Source organism: Ictalurus furcatus, chromosome 20 (assembly GCF_023375685.1).
Source record: "Ictalurus furcatus strain D&B chromosome 20, Billie_1.0, whole genome shotgun sequence".
In the NCBI taxonomy this organism is placed as follows: Eukaryota; Metazoa; Chordata; class Actinopteri; order Siluriformes; family Ictaluridae; genus Ictalurus; species Ictalurus furcatus.
The window spans coordinates 378,926-396,425 of record NC_071274.1 but is presented as its reverse complement, the minus strand read 5'-3'; the positions used below and the strand labels follow the sequence as shown (position 1 = coordinate 396,425).

The following is a 17,500-nucleotide window of genomic DNA, read 5'->3' as shown; positions in this document are numbered from 1 at the left end:
ATGAAGGTGAAGGTGTGATGATGAGGGTGTGATGGTGAGGGTGTGATGATGAAGGTGAAGGTGTGATGATGAGGGTGTGATGGTGAGGGTGTGATGATGAAGGTGAAGGTGTGATGATGAGGGTGTGATGGTGAGGGTGTGATGATGAAGGTGTGATGATGAAGGTGAAGGTGTGATGATGAAGGTGTGATGATGAAGGTGAAGGTGTGATGATGAGGGTGTGATGATGAAGGTGTGATGATGAAGGTGAGGGTGTGATGATGAAGGTGTGATGATGAAGGTGAAGGTGTGATGATGAAGGTGAAGGTGTGATGATGAAGGTGAAGGTGTGATGATGAGGGTGTGATGAAGGTGAGGGTGTGATGATGAAGGTGAAGGTGTGATGATGAAGGTGAAGGTGTGATGAAGGTGAAGGTGTGATGATGAAGGTGAAGGTGTGATGATGAAGGTGAAGGTGTGATGATGAGGGTGTGATGAAGGTGAGGGTGTGATGATGAAGGTGAAGGTGTGATGATGAAGGTGAAGGTGTGATGAAGGTGAAGGTGTGATGATGAAGGTGTGATGATGAAGGTGAAGGTGTGATGATGAAGGTGTGATGATGAAGGTGAAGGTGTGATGATGAAGGTGTGATGATGAAGGTGAAGGTGTGATGATGAGGGTGTGATGAAGGTGTGATGAAGGTGAAGGTGTGATGATGAAGGTGAAGGTGTGATGATGAAGGTGTGATGAAGGTGTGATGAAGGTGTGATGAAGGTGAAGGTGTGATGATGAAGGTGAAGGTGTGATGATGAAGGTGTGATGATGAAGGTGAAGGTGTGATGATGAAGGTGAAGGTGTGATGAAGGTGAAGGTGTGATGATGAAGGTGTGATGATGAAGGTGAGGGTGTGATGATGAAGGTGAGGGTGTGATGATGAAGGTGAAGGTGTGATGAAGGTGAAGGTGTGATGATGAAGGTGAAGGTGTGATGATGAAGGTGAGGGTGTGATGAAGGTGTGATGATGAAGGTGAAGGTGTGATGATGAAGGTGAAGGTGTGATGAAGGTGAGGGTGTGATGATGAAGGTGAAGGTGTGATGATGAAGGTGTGATGAAGGTGAAGGTGTGATGATGAGGGTGTGATGAAGGTGAGGGTGTGATGATGAAGGTGAAGGTGTGATGATGAAGGTGTGATGAAGGTGAGGGTGTGATGATGAGGGTGTGATGAAGGTGAGGGTGTGATGATGAAGGTGAAGGTGTGATGATGAAGGTGTGATGAAGGTGAGGGTGTGATGATGAAGGTGAAGGTGTGATGATGAGGGTGTGATGAAGGTGAGGGTGTGATGATGAGGGTGTGATGAAGGTGAAGGTGTGATGATGAAGGTGAAGGTGTGATGATGAAGGTGTGATGAAGGTGAGGGTGTGATGATGAGGGTGTGATGAAGGTGAGGGTGTGATGATGAAGGTGAAGGTGTGATGATGAGGGTGTGATGAAGGTGAGGGTGTGATGATGAAGGTGAAGGTGTGATGATGAGGGTGTGATGAAGGTGAGGGTGTGATGATGAAGGTGAAGGTGTGATGATGAAGGTGTGATGAAGGTGAGGGTGTGATGATGAGGGTGTGATGAAGGTGAAGGTGTGATGATGAAGGTGTGATGAAGGTGAAGGTGTGATGATGAGGGTGTGATGAAGGTGAGGGTGTGATGATGAAGGTGAAGGTGTGATGATGAAGGTGTGATGAAGGTGAGGGTGTGATGATGAAGGTGAAGGTGTGATGATGAAGGTGAGATGATGAAGGTGAAGGTGTGATGATGAAGGTGAGGGTGTGATGATGAAGGTGAGGGTGTGTTGATGAAGGTGAAGGTGTGATGATGAAGGTGAAGGTGTGATGATGAAGGTGAAGGTGTGATGATGAAGGTGAGGGTGTGTTGATGAAGGTGAAGGCGTGATGATGAAGGTGAAGGTGTGATGATGAAGGTGAAGGTGTGATGATGAAGGTGAGGGTGTGTTGATGAAGGTGAAGGCGTGATGATGAAGGTGAAGGTGTGATGATGAAGGTGAAGGTGTGATGATGAAGGTGAGGGTGTGATGATGAAGGTGAAGGTGTGATGATGAAGGTGAAGGTGTGATGATGAAGGTGAAGGTGTGATGATGAAGGTGAGGGTGTGATGATGAAGGTGAAGGTGTGATGATGAAGGTGAAGGTGTGATGATGAAGGTGAAGGTGTGATGATGAAGGTGAGGGTGTGTTGATGAAGGTGAAGGTGTGATGATGAAGGTGAGGGTGTGATGATGAAGGTGAAGGTGTGATGATGAAGGTGTGATGATGAAGGTGAAGGTGTGATGATGAAGGTGAAGGTGTGATGATGAAGGTGAAGGTGTGATGGTGAAGGTGTGATGATGAAGGTGAAGGTGTGATGATGAAGGTGAGGGTGTGATGATGAAGGTGAAGGTGTGATGAAGGTGAGGGTGTGATGATGAAGGTGAAGGTGTGATGATGAAGGTGAAGGTGTGATGATGAAGGTGAGGGTGTGTTGATGAAGGTGTGATGATGAAGGTGAAGGTGTGATGATGAAGGTGAGGGTGTGTTGATGAAGGTGAAGGCGTGATGATGAAGGTGAAGGTGTGATGATGAAGGTGAAGGTGTGATGATGAAGGTGAGGGTGTGTTGATGAAGGTGAGGGTGTGATGATGAAGGTGAAGGTGTGATGATGAAGGTGTGATGAAGGTGAAGGTGTGATGATGAAGGTGAGGGTGTGTTGATGAAGGTGAAGGTGTGATGATGAAGGTGAAGGTGTGATGATGAAGGTGAGGGTGTGTTGATGAAGGTGAAGGCGTGATGATGAAGGTGAAGGTGTGATGATGAAGGTGAAGGTGTGATGATGAAGGTGAGGGTGTGTTGATGAAGGTGAAGGCGTGATGATGAAGGTGAAGGTGTGATGATGAAGGTGATTTACCTGACGCTGACTTGGCCGAGTGTTTCTGGAGGAAGTCGAGTGTTTGAGCCAGAGCTTTTTTATTGCAGTGTGTGGAGAGCTCCTCATTACACTCAAAACACCTGAGGAGACAAACAATAGTATAAACCCCCTTATAGCGACATTAACCTTGTAAAATGTACAATTCTGACTCTGCAAGGTGTGTGTGTGTGTGTGTGAGTGTGTGTGTGTGAGTGTGTGTGTACCAGGCCTTCCAGGTGCTGAGGCTGATGTTGATGCAGTGAGAGTCTGAGTGATGAGCCTGCTGGTGTTTCACTGAGTGCTGCCTCTCTGACTGACCACATCCCTGCATGCACACACACACACACACACACACACACACACACAGGTGATATAAAGACAGACACATCAGGTAATCAACACTTTTTTTTATCACCATGCCAACATAAACAAATAAACACACAAATAAACAAATAAAGACAATTAAAATAGCAGACATTTTAAATAGTATTAAAAACATTCAAAAGTATAAAATATTCTACACTGAAAAAGTTTAAAATCTATGTGAGTGGTTTCATATTAATCTGGGTAATACCTTATCAATTACCTTATTATTATTATTATGATGATGATGATGATATTACCTGGAAGCCACACTTGAGACACACCAGGATGTCGTGAGCTCCGGCCTGCTCCGACTCGAACACGTCTCTCTCCCTCATGCAGTCGGAGCAAACAGACCACAAACTTCCCGTCACTGCTTTCTTCACCGAGTTCAACTCCACCGCTTTACTCACATGCTGACACGTTAGTCCTGATACACGCACGCACACGCACACACAGTGAGAAGCGTAAAGTGTGTCATATTAAGAATATAGTTGGGGAAAATAGAACCATGTAAACAAAATCATCTGTTCTCATGAGTGTTCAAACGCACTTTAGAGGAGGTCTATGAACTGGTATGAAGTTCTTGTTCCCACTCTGAATAGAAATATAAAAAAACTGATCAGTCCTGCACATCGTCTCGGAGGAGTTCTATCCCGTTCCTCAGTACAGAACAGCTTCAACTCTGGGATGTTGGTGGGTTTCCTCACATGAACTGCTCGCTTCAGGTTCTTCCACAACATTTCTACTGGATTAAGGTCAGGACTTTGACTCGGACATTCCAAAACATGAACTTTATTCTTCTTTAACCGCTCTTTGGTAAAACGACTCGTGTGTTTAGGATCGTCGTCTTGCTGCATGACCCACTGCAGGGACCCACTGTGCATTGCAGTCCTGACATGCACACCAACAATGGTGTGCATGTCAGGAGTCCAAACTCTTTAGAGATGGTTCTGTGACCTTTTCCAGCCTTATGAGCTTCAACAACTCTTTTTCTGAGGTCCTCAGAAATCTCCTTTGTTCGTTCCATGATACACTTCCACAAACACGTAGTGAAGATCAGACTCTGATAGATCCCTGTTCTTTAAATAAAACAGGACGCTCACTCACTCACACCTGATCATCATCATCCCACTGACTGAAAACACCGGACTCTAATCTCACCTTCACATTCACTGCTAATCCTAGAGGTGCACATACTTTTGCCACTCACAGATGTGTAATATTGGATTTTTTTCCTCCATAAATAAATGAACATGTACAATATGGATCAGTAGAAGCCTGAATACTGACATGTAATTATTCCTAAACGAGGAATGAAAACGTTTCTCCTTACCGCTAACCTCGTCTGACGAGTCCTCTTCCCGAGGTTTCTTCGGCTTGTTGGACCGCTTCGTCATCTCGGACGTTTTTAAGGAGAAGGGATCTTTTAGCCGCATTTGTATCTGGAAAAGAGGAACATCTGTAAAGACATCCACCTGAAACAGGTGAGAAAACACACCAACAGATACACGTTACTAAACCGTAGAATAAACCCGACCCGCAGATTAAAGCCCTGTTCAGACGGGATTAGTTTCCCATGTGGACGTGTGTGATGTAATTAATCCCAGATTAATTAATACCTCTGGGATTTTAGTCTGAATCCATCACGGCAGGCCGCGCCCCCTACAACAACCGCTCATAATAAAGAGCAGAACCATCAGTGTGTTAAACCAAGGTGTGTGTAGTACACATGGAGTAAAAGGTGAGGACACACCCATCTCTGTGTGAGGACACGCCCATCTGTGTGTGATTTATACACACATCACTCATCACCTGTCAATCCAATCACACGCCCGAAAACTAATCCCGTCCGAATAAAGCTCAAGATTCCGATTATTAATAAGGGTACATCACAAAAACCTCTCTCACACACACTCTCTCTAGCTTGCTCACTCTCAAACACACACTCTCTCTAGCTTGCTCACTCTCAAACACACACACACACACACACACACACACACTCTCCCTCACCCTCACTCTAGCTCGCTCGCTCACTCTCACACACACAATAAGTGAATAAATAACTCCACACATCATGTACCTCGCACACCTTTTTCTCTCTCCCTCTTTTGTCTTTCTATCTATCTTCCTGTCTGTCTCTCTCTTTCTCTGTGTCTCTCCCTCTGTCTGTCTGTCTGTCTGTCTGTCTGTCTCTCTCTCTCTCAGGATTAGCACACGAAGCTAACGCGACTTACACCAGCTCCTGTTACCTGACACTTGTCCCAAAGTCTCCGGATAAGATATGAATGTATAAATGCTCCTTTTCCTCCGCGATATTATTACCTCCGATATGTTTATCTTGAAATTAAATAATTGTTTTCTATTCCCATTATCACGGACTGAATAGCGCAGTTTATGGCATTTCGAAACAACACGGAAGATGCGGATGTCACGTGGTCGAGCATGACGTCTCCGTGACGAATGCGGAAGCGCTGTTTAAAAAAAAATACGAGAGCCGGTATGGTTCCTAAAGGTTTTTAATGACTGACGTGAATAAGTTTAAATCTGATATGTACTATCTGTAATGTTGAACCAGAAAGTATTATTCACTTGTTTTGTAATTGTGTTTTCTCGAAGGAGTTTTGGAAATAAATATATTTTCTCGTATTTACGACTTAAACTGATTCCAATTAAAAATGTAAAGGTCTTGTTTCTAAATCTGTTGTTAATAATGTTGTGAATTTGTTATGGAAACACATCATTTTATATATATAATACACATCATTTTATTTGTATAAATAGTGGGATGTCACATGAATACCTGCTGCATTATTAAATACAATTTATACCAGTATGCACTATCCATCCATCTTCTATACCGCCGAACCTGGAGCCTATCCCAGGGAGCATGGGGCACAAGGCGGGGTGCCAATCCATCACAGGGCACAATCATATAGCTACACACTCACACACCCGTTCATACTCTACGGACACTTTTGGACATGCCAATCAGCCTACCATGCATGTATTTGGACTGGGGGAGGAAACCGGAGTACCTGGAGTAAACCCCTGCAGCACGGGGAGAACATGCAAACTCCACACACACAGGGCAGCGGCGGGAATCGAACCCACAACCTGGAGGTGTGAGGCGCTAACCACTAAGCCACCGTGCACTAATAAGTTGAAAATCAAAAGGAAGTAAGGTAGTAATGGGGCGGTTCAGTCTTTTTTATTCCTACACACATTCCATAAGACCCGCCTCCTGTGACACGATTGGCTCACCACAAGCGGTTTTACATATTATCCAATCACAGCCCAGGACTGAGGACAGCCCTAGCCAATCACCCCAAAGGAGGAAGTGATTGCTCTGAATGCGGTTGGGAGAAACACATAACACGTCGATTCTCCGAATCAGGGCGTTTCGCCGTGTAAAGTCGTGCTGAACTTCACTGTGAATTAAACCTAAAATAAATAAATAAACAGACACTTTAAATGGCCTTAAACGCGTGCTGTCGCCTGACGAGGTGTGTTTTACGGGTTGTAGAAAACAGAAATGGAGCTGTGAGAGCGCTAGCCTCGCGCTGTTTATGTGAGTAACTTTATTTACTAGCCTGACTTTTATTACTTCATATTCATAATGTTTGCGTTTGCACAAATGTTTTCCGTGTCAGAACAGAAATATGTAAATAACGCAAAGCACTATTACAGTGTGATTTCTACAGCGAGGATGTATAGATAGATAGCTGAAGTTACTAGCTTGCTAGGTGAGTTGTTGTGGTCAGATGATTTTTGGTGTCGTAATTTAAAGTGTCGTAAAGCTGCCGTAGATGAAATCTGGCTTTAAAGCGCTTTAAAGTGATTGTTTTCGTGTGTCAGATCAGCATGTCGGGGTGAGGACAGACCTTTGGACGCGCAGGTTCTCTTCAGCTGATCAGCCCGCGGTGTCAGTGACGTATGAGCAGGTGAAGAAGCTGCTTGTGGTCAGGACGGGTGTGGTGATAGACGTGAGAGAGCCGTGGGAGCTCCGGGAATACGGCAGTATACCAGGCTCCATTAACGTGCCACGTGAGTAACTCACTTTATCTCCATGTAGGATTTTTAAAATGTATTTTTTTAAATCAGAATAAATGCACAGACTGAGTGCAAAAACTGTACAGCATTTAAAAAAAATCAAGTCCCAGCAAGGCATTTACTGCTCTGGGATTGACAGATGTGTGGTGGTGTTTAACCACGTGTGTTTACAGTAACACACAGAACACAGAAATGGTCAAATTGTCTATATAAAGATATTAATAATGCGGGAAAAATCTAAATGATATTAGTTGCAAAGGGAGTGGGCATCACATCATATCACATAATACATTTTATCAACAACAACTACTGCACAAATGAGAAAAACAGAAGCACATTTATTTGTTTATTTATTTGATTGTTTGTTTGTTTATTGAGTGAGTGATAAAAAAAAACCTCTGGATTCTCTCCCTGGCTTTAGACATGACATTTCTAATTATTTCGATTTAATTTTTTGCCTTTTTTTTTAATGAATTGAATTCTAATGTTGCGTGTAAAATGTTTTCACTCAAACCACCTAGTAAAGTATTCTGTATAAATAACATTATTATTATTATGATTACTGTGATGATGGTGTGTGTGTGTGTGTGTGTGTGTGTGTGCGTGCGCAGTGGGTCAGCTGAGTGCAGCTCTGCAGCTGAAGCCGGAGGAGTTTAAGGAGAAATATGGAGGTGAAATGCCTTCGATTGGTGAGAGCCTGGTCTTTACCTGTCTGGCAGGTGTGAGGAGTCAGAAAGCTCTGGAAGCAGCTCAGTCTTTAGGATACTCCAAGTGAGGAAGAGTTTTCACTCATCATCATCATCAGAGTTAGATTACTTACATGATTTCTCTTTTATCCAGTAACTCGCACACTGCTCTTCCTCAGACATTTATTCCAGTTAAACCCCAGTGTTTTTAACTCTGTCTCTCTCTCTGTGTGTGTGTGTGTGTGTGTGTGTGTGTGTGTGTGTGTGTGTGTGTGTGCTCAGTGTACAGCATTATCCAGGAGGATGGCAGGACTGGGCTAAACATGAAATACTGCAGGCTAAAGTGTGATCCGTCACGATGCTGTAAAACTGTGAATAATAAACCAAGTGAATAACTCCATGTCCGTAATAAAGGACAAACCCGTCAACAAGCTGCGGCGACCGTGCTGATCATTTGTTTGTTTTACCAAATATAAAGGAATAAATGTTGAAACTGTACAATAACTTTACAAGTACACACTTTTTATTCTACAAGCGTCTGTATTTATTTCCCCACATTTTTAAGCTGCGTCCCAAACGCTAGTGCTTCATTACAGAGTTTTAGGAAAGTTCGGGAGAGAATCTGGCGTTTGGGACGCAGCCTTTATTATTAATTGAGAGTTTTATGTATTGGTGTGGAATTATAAGGCTCATATTCTGGTAACAGAATGCTGTACTGTACGAAAGCCTGTCTTCATCTGCCTTAAATCTGGTTGTACATTTGAGTGTCTGAGATAAATAAAATAAACGACTTGAAGTGATTTATGTGTCATTGTGAAATCAATCCGCGTCAGTGTGGACGTTGGCTTCAGCACAATCCGACTGATCTGAGAGGAATCTAATCATTTCATTTTCACACCACAGCACTGCTGTATGCTGGATTGTGATTGGTCAGATGGTGTTGATTAGTTCTCTAGAACAGCGGCTCTGACAGTAGCGCGGGTTTATATTAATTCACTCGTTCTAATACGTTATCGTTTCTATAGCAACGGCTCGTTCACAGGGACGTGTACATAGAGATTGTTGATATGGTGAAGTTTTCTGTAAGGACAAATGGTTTTTTTTGTACAGTGTATAGAAGGAGTCTCCAGTGTCAGCACTGTGTAACAGTCAGAGGTGAAGCTGTAACTTTAACTTCTCCACATCTTCAGCTCAGAGGAGTTTACACTCCTTTACGGTTTCTCACTAACACCACACACTGTGATTTTTGAGAAACCGGTGAGGGAGCGAGTGTTTATAGCTGCTATAATGTAAATGACAAGAAGGACCGACTCATTTCACAACATGAAGTGTAGTATAAGAGAAATAAAACACTTAGAAACACTCCACTCATCTAATGCAGAGTCAGCAGAAAATAAATAAATAATCATCTTTGTTTCTCCTGTTCTTTACACTGCAGCCTGTTTTCCTGCTCTAACACACCTGATTTAACTCATCCACTTATTATTATTATTATTATTATTATTATTATAATTATATATTCCAGGAGTTGACTCAGGTGTGTTACAGCAGGGAAAACACTCGGGGATTAAACAGCGGAGGTGTACATCCCTGTCCTGCGAGCCTCACTTACCTGGCTCAGGTGTGTCAGGAGCTGAACAGAGCAGACCAGATGTGCAGGACGTCTCTAAAGAATCAATCAGGTTTTGCATGGAATCTGTTTTTAAATGTAACCTTTAATTTCACGGAGCGAGTCACTGAGAACAAATTCCTTATTTACGGAGACGGGCGAAGTTACAGATGCAGACCATGTGAGTGAAATATCGAGGTGATTCACAATTTAAATACACACACAGACACACACACACACACACTGATCAGTTATCATAATTAATAATACATTTTGCAGTATTTAATTCAGCACAGGTGTGTTTTCAACTTTTACTCAGTTAGTCATAATAGATTTAACTCTTACACTCCTGCAGTCACTGAATAACGGGCTTTAAGATGAATAACTGATCAATAGTCTGAAACGATAAGGAGTTAACACACACAGCACAGACTCACAGAAACCGTGGTTTCTGTCCAGCTGTTCACATCTGGTTTCCTTCCTGATCAGACCTCATCGCAGCTGGTTCATCGCACCTCAGAGGAGAAGTGGATTTACCCAGAGATCACCACGCTATCATGGAGAACAAGACAAGTGCAGTCACGTATATAACCTGAGGTCAATCTCGTACTCCTTCTTTCACTTCTCAATAAGACCCCATGATATTGAAGCTTCTCCACGTGGAGTAAACGTTTCTACAACTCTAAAATCAACAGATCCTGGAAGATCATTTAAGGGTTCCTTGTGTCGTGTAACCGACAGATCCTTGTTGCAAAGATCTTTCTTCTTTCATTAGGAAGTCCTGAAGCTTCTTCGTGGAATCTTCATGTTTAACCTCACAGACTTTTCTGTCAGAGATGTGTGCAGGTTCTGATTAAACACTGCATGAGAAAAACACTACTGATATTATTTTCATATTCATTCTTTCATTCTTCTTCAGTAAGCTCTTTACGCCAGTCAGGGTGGTGGAGGGTCGGGAGTCTATCCCGGGAACACTGGGTGGGAATACACCCTGGATGGGACGCTAATCCATCGCACACACATTCATTCACACCTTTCATTTAGAGACAGACACTGTGTTTTTGGAAGTGGGAGGAAACCCGAGAACCCGGAGCAGGAACCCGAGCTCAGGACTGACCCGGGGAACGCTGGACCACCGTAACCACCCCATTTTACATTTACATTTACACTGATTCACTTAGCGACGCTTTTATCCAAAGCGACTAAGAAATGAGAAAAATACAAGCAAAGCGATCTATCAAGCGGAGAACAGTACAAGTAGTGCAACCGTACAAGACCCGTTAACTGAGTTCCAGAAGAAACAAAGTGCACAGAGTGCAAAGTGCATTTTAATATTGTAAATGTCTGATTATTTACACACAGTGTATTCTCTGGTCTTTAGGGGTGCGTCCACACTGCTCTGAGTTAAAAGGAAATAATTACAATAAGGATTATGGGATTAAATCTGATTAGGATTAAAACATTTACAACAACAAGCCAATGTTAGATTAAATATTTCAGGAAGAACTTATTAAATGCTGTAGATGTTCTAGATGAGCTTTTTTGCTGTAAATTTTTGGCCTGAAAAAAAAAGAGCTAAATTAGAATGATGAATTACAGGATTATGTCAGTTTGGATAAAGATATTGTTTAAAACCCCGATCCCAACAGCCCATTATCCGCTCACTCAGCGTTATTTAACACAGTGTTTAACCCAAACTGCAGGGTTTATTTGACCTGATTTGACAGACCGTCTCAGCATTAACCTTCGAACACAACACACAAGCCTGATTTAAACGAGCTCTCTGATTTCTTACATTATGCAGATGAACGAGGAAGAGGAAGACAATCTTTCTACGTCTCACTGCTCGTCATTTCCACAAGCTGATTCCCTCAGATACAGGAGTGTGGAATTCGCCCTGTTTCTGTACACATCACACAGAAAAACCCAGAAATGTCACAGTGAGGGTCTTAATGAGGAGCGTCTGACGGCTGCACATCATTAGTTCAGGGTTTATTCCTGCCTCCTCCCTTATTTCACTTTATTTAAGCTTTATGTAAGCGGGCAGTTGTCTTGTTATAGACCAAAAACATTAATGACACAAAACAAAGCATTAATGATCCTTAATAAAATCAATCAACCTTTTTAAAGACATGTTCAGGAATCTGTGTGTAATGAAGGAGATGGAGGAAGGAGCTGTCCATGGTGCTGCTTTAATCCGGAAATCCACCCAGAGCGTGCACGTGCATGAACAATAATCACACACATTAATCACACACATTAATCACACACTGCTTATTTTCAGCTCTCGGATCATCTATACAAATAAAAATTTATAAGAATCAGTTCAGTAGGTTACAAAAAGCTCTCTCTCTTTCTTTCTTTCTCTCTCTCTCTCTCTCTCTCTCTCTCTCTCTCTGTGTGTGTGTGTGTGTGTGTGTGTGTGTGTGTGTATTCAACGGGTTTCACCTTCTCTACGAGTATTTTATTTCATTCAGATATTAGTGAATATTAATGAAATATAATATTAAATACAACAATCCGGGTTTATGATGATGATGATGATGATGATTAATAATAATAATAATAATAATAATAATAATAATAATAATAAAATATGTTTTAAAATCTATCCAGCCTTGTTTTACTGTTTCATTTCAAACCACCTTTACATTACTATTATAACACATAACAGCCTTTTAATTTTCGTTTATATAATTTATATTAAAAGTATTAAATAATAATATATTGCAATATATTTTTAGATTATTCATATACTTCATTCATTTATTAACATGCTATTGTTATTATTATTATTATTATTATTATTATTATTATTATGATTATTATTATAGATGACAGAGAGATGTGAATTGTATGAACGTTATTCAGAGATTAGATTTTGAATATTTTATATTAATATTTTAAATATTTTTGAATATTTATTACAGTATTCTTTTGTTTATTATTTATGAAATTGGACAGATCATTCCAACCTGGCTATTCGATATTTGTCATTTTTCATTTTGACTTTGCAGTAAAAGCTTTTGTTTTCTTTAGCTTTTTTTAGATAGACAGACAGACAGGTAGATAGAATTGAAGTATAAATCATCTCTCTCTCTCTCTCTCTCTCTCTCTCTCTCTCTCTCTCTCTCTCTCTCTCTCTCTCTTATTGTGTTTGCTCGGACCTGCTTCTCATTCAGAGGCGCAGAAATCCGTCAGCTCCAAATTAAAGTGAGGGAAAAAAGAGAAAATCCTTCAATGGAATAACTAATGATCTGTCTTAACACACACACACACACACACACACACACACACACACACACACACACACACACACACACACACAATAATAATACAACACTTCTGGCTTTTTTCCCAGCAGCCAAACCGGGTGATGTATACGGACTCTGACTCCGGAGTTGCTCTCTCTCTGTGTGTGTGTGTGTGTGTGTGTGTGTGTGTGACCTGAAGCTCTGAGAAACCCTGTCCCGTTTTGCATATGGTTTGAGTGCTTTAATCCCAATTAGGCCCGGCTGACACGCAGCACATTCACACCAGACCGCGCCTGAATACATTTGCCTAAAAATGAACTTGTGAGCTTCTCTCTCTTCTCTCTTCTCTCTTCTCTCTGTTCATTCTGTTCATTCTGTTCAGTCGGAGGGAGAAAAGGTATGAATTTATAAGCTACACCGAATCATCGCGATTCAGCGGGTTTACACACCTCATTAGCGGCTCTTTTCACTCCTCAGAAAGTGAGAGTTCAAAAGGCGAAGCTCAGAGAATACTGAAGCGACTCCAGAGAGAGGACTCCAACACTGCACCACTCTTCTGCTTCTGCTGCTTCACTATTAACATTATTATTAGTGTCGTTGTTGTTGTTGTTGTTAGAAACCAGTGCACGCCTGAACAGCTATAAAATCCGCGTCACCGCGTCTCTTTCTCCCGCACAGCTTCCTAATGCGGTTCAAATCCCTAACCCGGGTCATCTGGTGGGATTCCCATACACACACCCAGCCGGTCAGTGATGTTCCACCCGCATTCACACATTAACAAACATTAACACACATTAACACACAGCGCACAGGCAGCTGGTCCTCTTCACTAACACACTTACCATTAAAACATTTTCTCCGAACACATTCAACCGTGTGTGTGTGTGTGTGTGTGTGTGTGTGTGTGTGTGTGTGTGATATAAATTTAGCTTATTATCATTATTATTCTATATGTATATGATTTCTCAGAAACGGAGGGTCTCATTATTTCTAGCCGGTGTGTGACAGTAAGGTGTATGGTGATGTATTTCACCTTCGCTGCACATTTACACATTCATTTCCAAGTAAGAGACACACACTAAACGTGTACCCTTGACTGCACTTGACTTGACTGAGTTGTAATACATTTTTTCTTTTTTTCTGAGACAGTAACAGGATGAACATTTTTATTCAGATTTTCGTCAAGGACCGAAATATGTAGGATTCACTTTTTCTGCTCAAGGTAAGATGTGGTGTGTAATCTTCTTGATGTTGTGTGTGTTTTATATTGTATTTCCATCAAGTGTGTTGAAAAAGTCCAGACTATACATTACACACAGAGGATCCCTCTGTATGAGACTGCTCGAAATGACTTTATTTCTCGTTTATTTAAGAGTCATTTATTCTCTCAGGAATTCAATTTTATTTTATTTTATTTGTGTAGTGCTTTTAACAGAGCAGCGGTGCAGAAATATATAAACTCAGGATATAGATGTTAAATGTATGAATTTATCTCTAATGAGCAGCCAGAGGCGACGGTGGTGAGGAAAAACTCCCTGAGACGATCTGAGGAAGAAACCTTGAGAGGAACCAGACTCAGAAGGAACCCGTCCTCATCTGGGTGACACCGGATAGTGCGATTATAAATAAATACACCCCTTCTGTAAATGTGCTAATACTACATGCTCAAATAGTGCAGTTGTGTAAGCAGGAAATTCATTACAGTTTCTACAGGAAGTCTCTTTCTACTGGAACCAAGATGACCCTCTAGCAAAGTGTTGGAAAGTCCAAAGTGTGGAGAAAGAAAGAATCTGCTCATGATCCAGAACATATTAGCTCATCTGGGACACATGGTGGAGGTAGTGTCATGGCTTGGGCCTGCATGGCTGCTGGTTAACATTTGGTTCCTTAAAGCCCTAACTAAGGGTTTTTTTTAAAGAGAGAACTTATAAAAGCATGGTTCCTTGTGGCACTGCTATGAAGAAAAATTTGTGGGTTCTTTAAAGCACCAGTAAATAAATGGTTCTCTGAAGAACTTGACAGTAAAAGGTTCTTTGTGCAACACAAAATGGTTCTCCTATGGCATCAGGGTATACAACCCTTTGTGGTTCTAATTGGAACCTTTATTTTTAAGAGTGAATGGATTACTTTAAGTTTCATTTTGGAAAACTTATAAACTTGAGTTCAAGATCCAAAACTTGACAGCTGGAGTTAAAGAGAAGAAATAAGTTCACATAACTTCATGGAACTATCATGTTTACTTCGACAACAATGTTAATTAGTCAACCCCGCGCTCCATGGTGTGGTGAGAAAACATTCACAGATGGAATAAAAAAGGAATCTAAAGATTTAAATGAGATCAACTGATTGTTTCTGAAAAGGAAATTAAACAGGGAATAATATTTTTTAACTCTCTGAGAGAAATATAATTAAGTGCACAGTATGTAGGATATTCATTTAAGGTTGTCAGCTTAAAAAAACACAACCTTAAACCCCTTAACACTGCAGCTGTTCACACGCTGTTCATCACATTCCCCATGAGTTCAGTGGAAAGGTTTCACTTTAACTCTGTGGTGTGGTCGAGAGACGTTTTCACATTTTCATTTAAAGTGAAGCCATAAAAGAAGTTCTATCTTTAATCTGACATGAAGCTTTATTTTCTCTTCGGGACAGGACAGGGCTATTCGAGTTTTTGGTTCATCTCTTAAACTCTGTGTGTTTATATATTTACTTTATAGTAAACATCATGTTATGTTTGAGTCACTTTAACTTGACAATCAAACAAATTATTTAAAAAAGTAGTGAAATATCAAACTGAGTGGAGTTTCCGAGTACAGATCATGCCTCTCTCTCTCTCTCTCTCTCACACACACACACACACACACTCACACACACACACATACTGGAGCTGGAGCATCTCCAAGTGCTAAAGCACTTTTTATTTTTCTAGTTCCTCAAATAACATTTATTCTGAGTCGGAAACACAAACACACACACACACACACACACACACACACACACACACACACACACGCACACTGCAGTAAACATTACTCCTGCGTTAACATTAGTCTGTCTGAGCTGTTTATAGCTGTTGGTGTGTTAATTCAGTCGGTGTACACTGTGTATGTATTGTGTGTATAGTGTGTGTATAGTGTGTGTATTGTGTGTGTATTGTGTGTACAGTGTGTGTATTGTGTGTATTTGTGGTGTTAGAGGTGGGTCTCTGTCTCTCAGAAGTGAATCTCTTTCTTTAATCTTTAAAAAGCGTGAAGGACACGCGAACCCGTGTGTGTGTGTGCGTGTGTGTGTGTGTGTGTGTGTGTGTGTGAATGGTCGCTCTGGTTATTTATTAATGTTGGTCATTTGCGGCTGGTTCCCATCCGGCTCTGTGAAACACTTTAGCTTTGTGTCTGAGAGCTGAGGGTTTTTTAGTTCTCTCTCTGACAGATAACAAAAGGGAATGTTCTTTATTACGGAAAAGCAGTGGAGGAGAAGCAGTGCAGGAAAGTGAGTGCGCTCTGGGATGAATGTGGAGTTTGGAGGTAAATGGGATGGGGAATGAAGTGAGAGTGGATCAGGATGAACGGCGCCATTGTTCACTTCTTTTTTCTTAAAATAACACATTAATTAGGCGCGAGCAGCTTTATTTCCTCATCCTAACATCACACGAGGAGAAGAAAAGGAGTTTTATTTAGTGTGTGTGTGTGTGTGTGTGTGTGTGTGTGTGTGTGTGTGAAGGCACTTGCGCTTTTCTCCACACTCCCAAGCCTTTCCATTGAACAGGTTACACACTAATGAAGCATGAATGTAGAGGAACAACAAGTGTGTGAAGAGGCGCAGTTTAGCGGAGCAATGTCCCACCAGGGATCTCCATTCATCTGTCCACTGAGCTCCGGGTTCACCAACCACTCTATCTACCTCAACACACACACACACACACACACACACACACACACACACACACACACACACACAAAAAAAATAAACTCTCTCTCTCTCTCTCTCTCTCTCTCTGTTTTTTTTTTTTTTTACACCAGCTATAACCTTTTGCAATGCAAAGTGTCTCTTCACCTCCTCACACACACATTTCCCCTCGAACATTCCCAGGACCAAAAACATCCTCGCATTAACACTTTCCGTGTCCACGTCCTGGTTTAACTCTCACACTGCTGACATTAAAAACTAAAACAACGATCACACTCTTTAAATCCAGACTCACACCTTTATTATCGCAGTGTTTAAGTGTCGCGACTGAACTGGAACCCAAAGCGTTCAGTGAACATCTGAACACCTAAAGCCGATCAGGATCAGGATCCACATCCTCAAATGTTCAGTAATCTGCTGCAGTACCCAATTAACACCGAAAATAATGAGAGGACTTACAGCTTAATGTGTTTATTTAATGAATAAAAACCACACGCTTATTTTACAGAAATAAATCAGTTATAAATAAGTGAATATAAATAAATATATACCTCAGCGGTGTTGAAATAAAGTGTTACAGGTTCTTATGAAAGGAAAGCCCACATTTTGTCGCGTGTGTTAATTCTGCACCTATACAGCAGCGCCGAGTTCAGCAGCTCAGGTGTGAGTTCAGTGCTATAAGGGATTATTTAGTGTT

The 17,500-nt window shown here is 41.4% G+C and overlaps 2 protein-coding genes across 10 annotated transcripts in view; one reads left to right on the top strand and one right to left on the bottom strand.

Moving 5' to 3' along the window:
- Positions 1-5,647, bottom strand: part of usp45 (ubiquitin specific peptidase 45) — a 27,424-nt gene extending 21,777 nt beyond the window's left edge. For 5 of the 9 annotated variants that reach the window (XR_008388726.1, XR_008388727.1, XM_053651619.1 and 2 more), the window contains exons 1-5: positions 5,548-5,636; positions 4,632-4,740; positions 3,556-3,725; positions 3,157-3,257; positions 2,933-3,033 (exon numbers count right to left, since the gene is read on the bottom strand). Coding sequence is in view for 7 of the 9 variants with exons in the window: in XM_053651619.1 (XP_053507594.1) it covers positions 2,933-3,033; positions 3,157-3,257; positions 3,556-3,725; positions 4,632-4,734 (475 nt within the window). In the remaining 2 variants the exon portion in view is untranslated. Of the gene's footprint in view, positions 1-2,932; positions 3,034-3,156; positions 3,258-3,555; positions 3,726-4,631; positions 4,774-5,378; positions 5,504-5,532 lie in introns of those variants that run through there. The other 4 variants (XM_053651620.1, XM_053651622.1, XM_053651621.1 and 1 more) reach the window with 4 other exon arrangements.
- Positions 5,648-5,995: 348 nt separating this feature from the next.
- Positions 5,996-8,834, top strand: tstd3 (thiosulfate sulfurtransferase like domain containing 3). The gene is made up of 4 exons (XM_053651554.1): positions 5,996-6,866; positions 7,154-7,342; positions 7,960-8,119; positions 8,317-8,834. Exons 1-4 carry the CDS (start codon positions 6,770-6,772, stop codon positions 8,381-8,383), a joined length of 513 nt encoding a protein of 170 aa, XP_053507529.1. The 5' UTR covers positions 5,996-6,769; the 3' UTR covers positions 8,384-8,834.
- Positions 8,835-17,500: the final 8,666 nt, after the last annotated feature.

Coding starts and splice junctions, on each gene's coding strand:
- tstd3 (XM_053651554.1), top strand. CDS start 6,770: ATGGCCTTAAACGCGTGCTGTCGCCTGACGAGGTGTGTTTTACGGGTT. Junction 6,867..7,153: donor GCTAGCCTCGCGCTGTTTAT/GTGAGTAACTTT, acceptor TTCGTGTGTCAG/ATCAGCATGTCGGGGTGAGG. Junction 7,343..7,959: donor AGGCTCCATTAACGTGCCAC/GTGAGTAACTCA, acceptor GTGCGTGCGCAG/TGGGTCAGCTGAGTGCAGCT.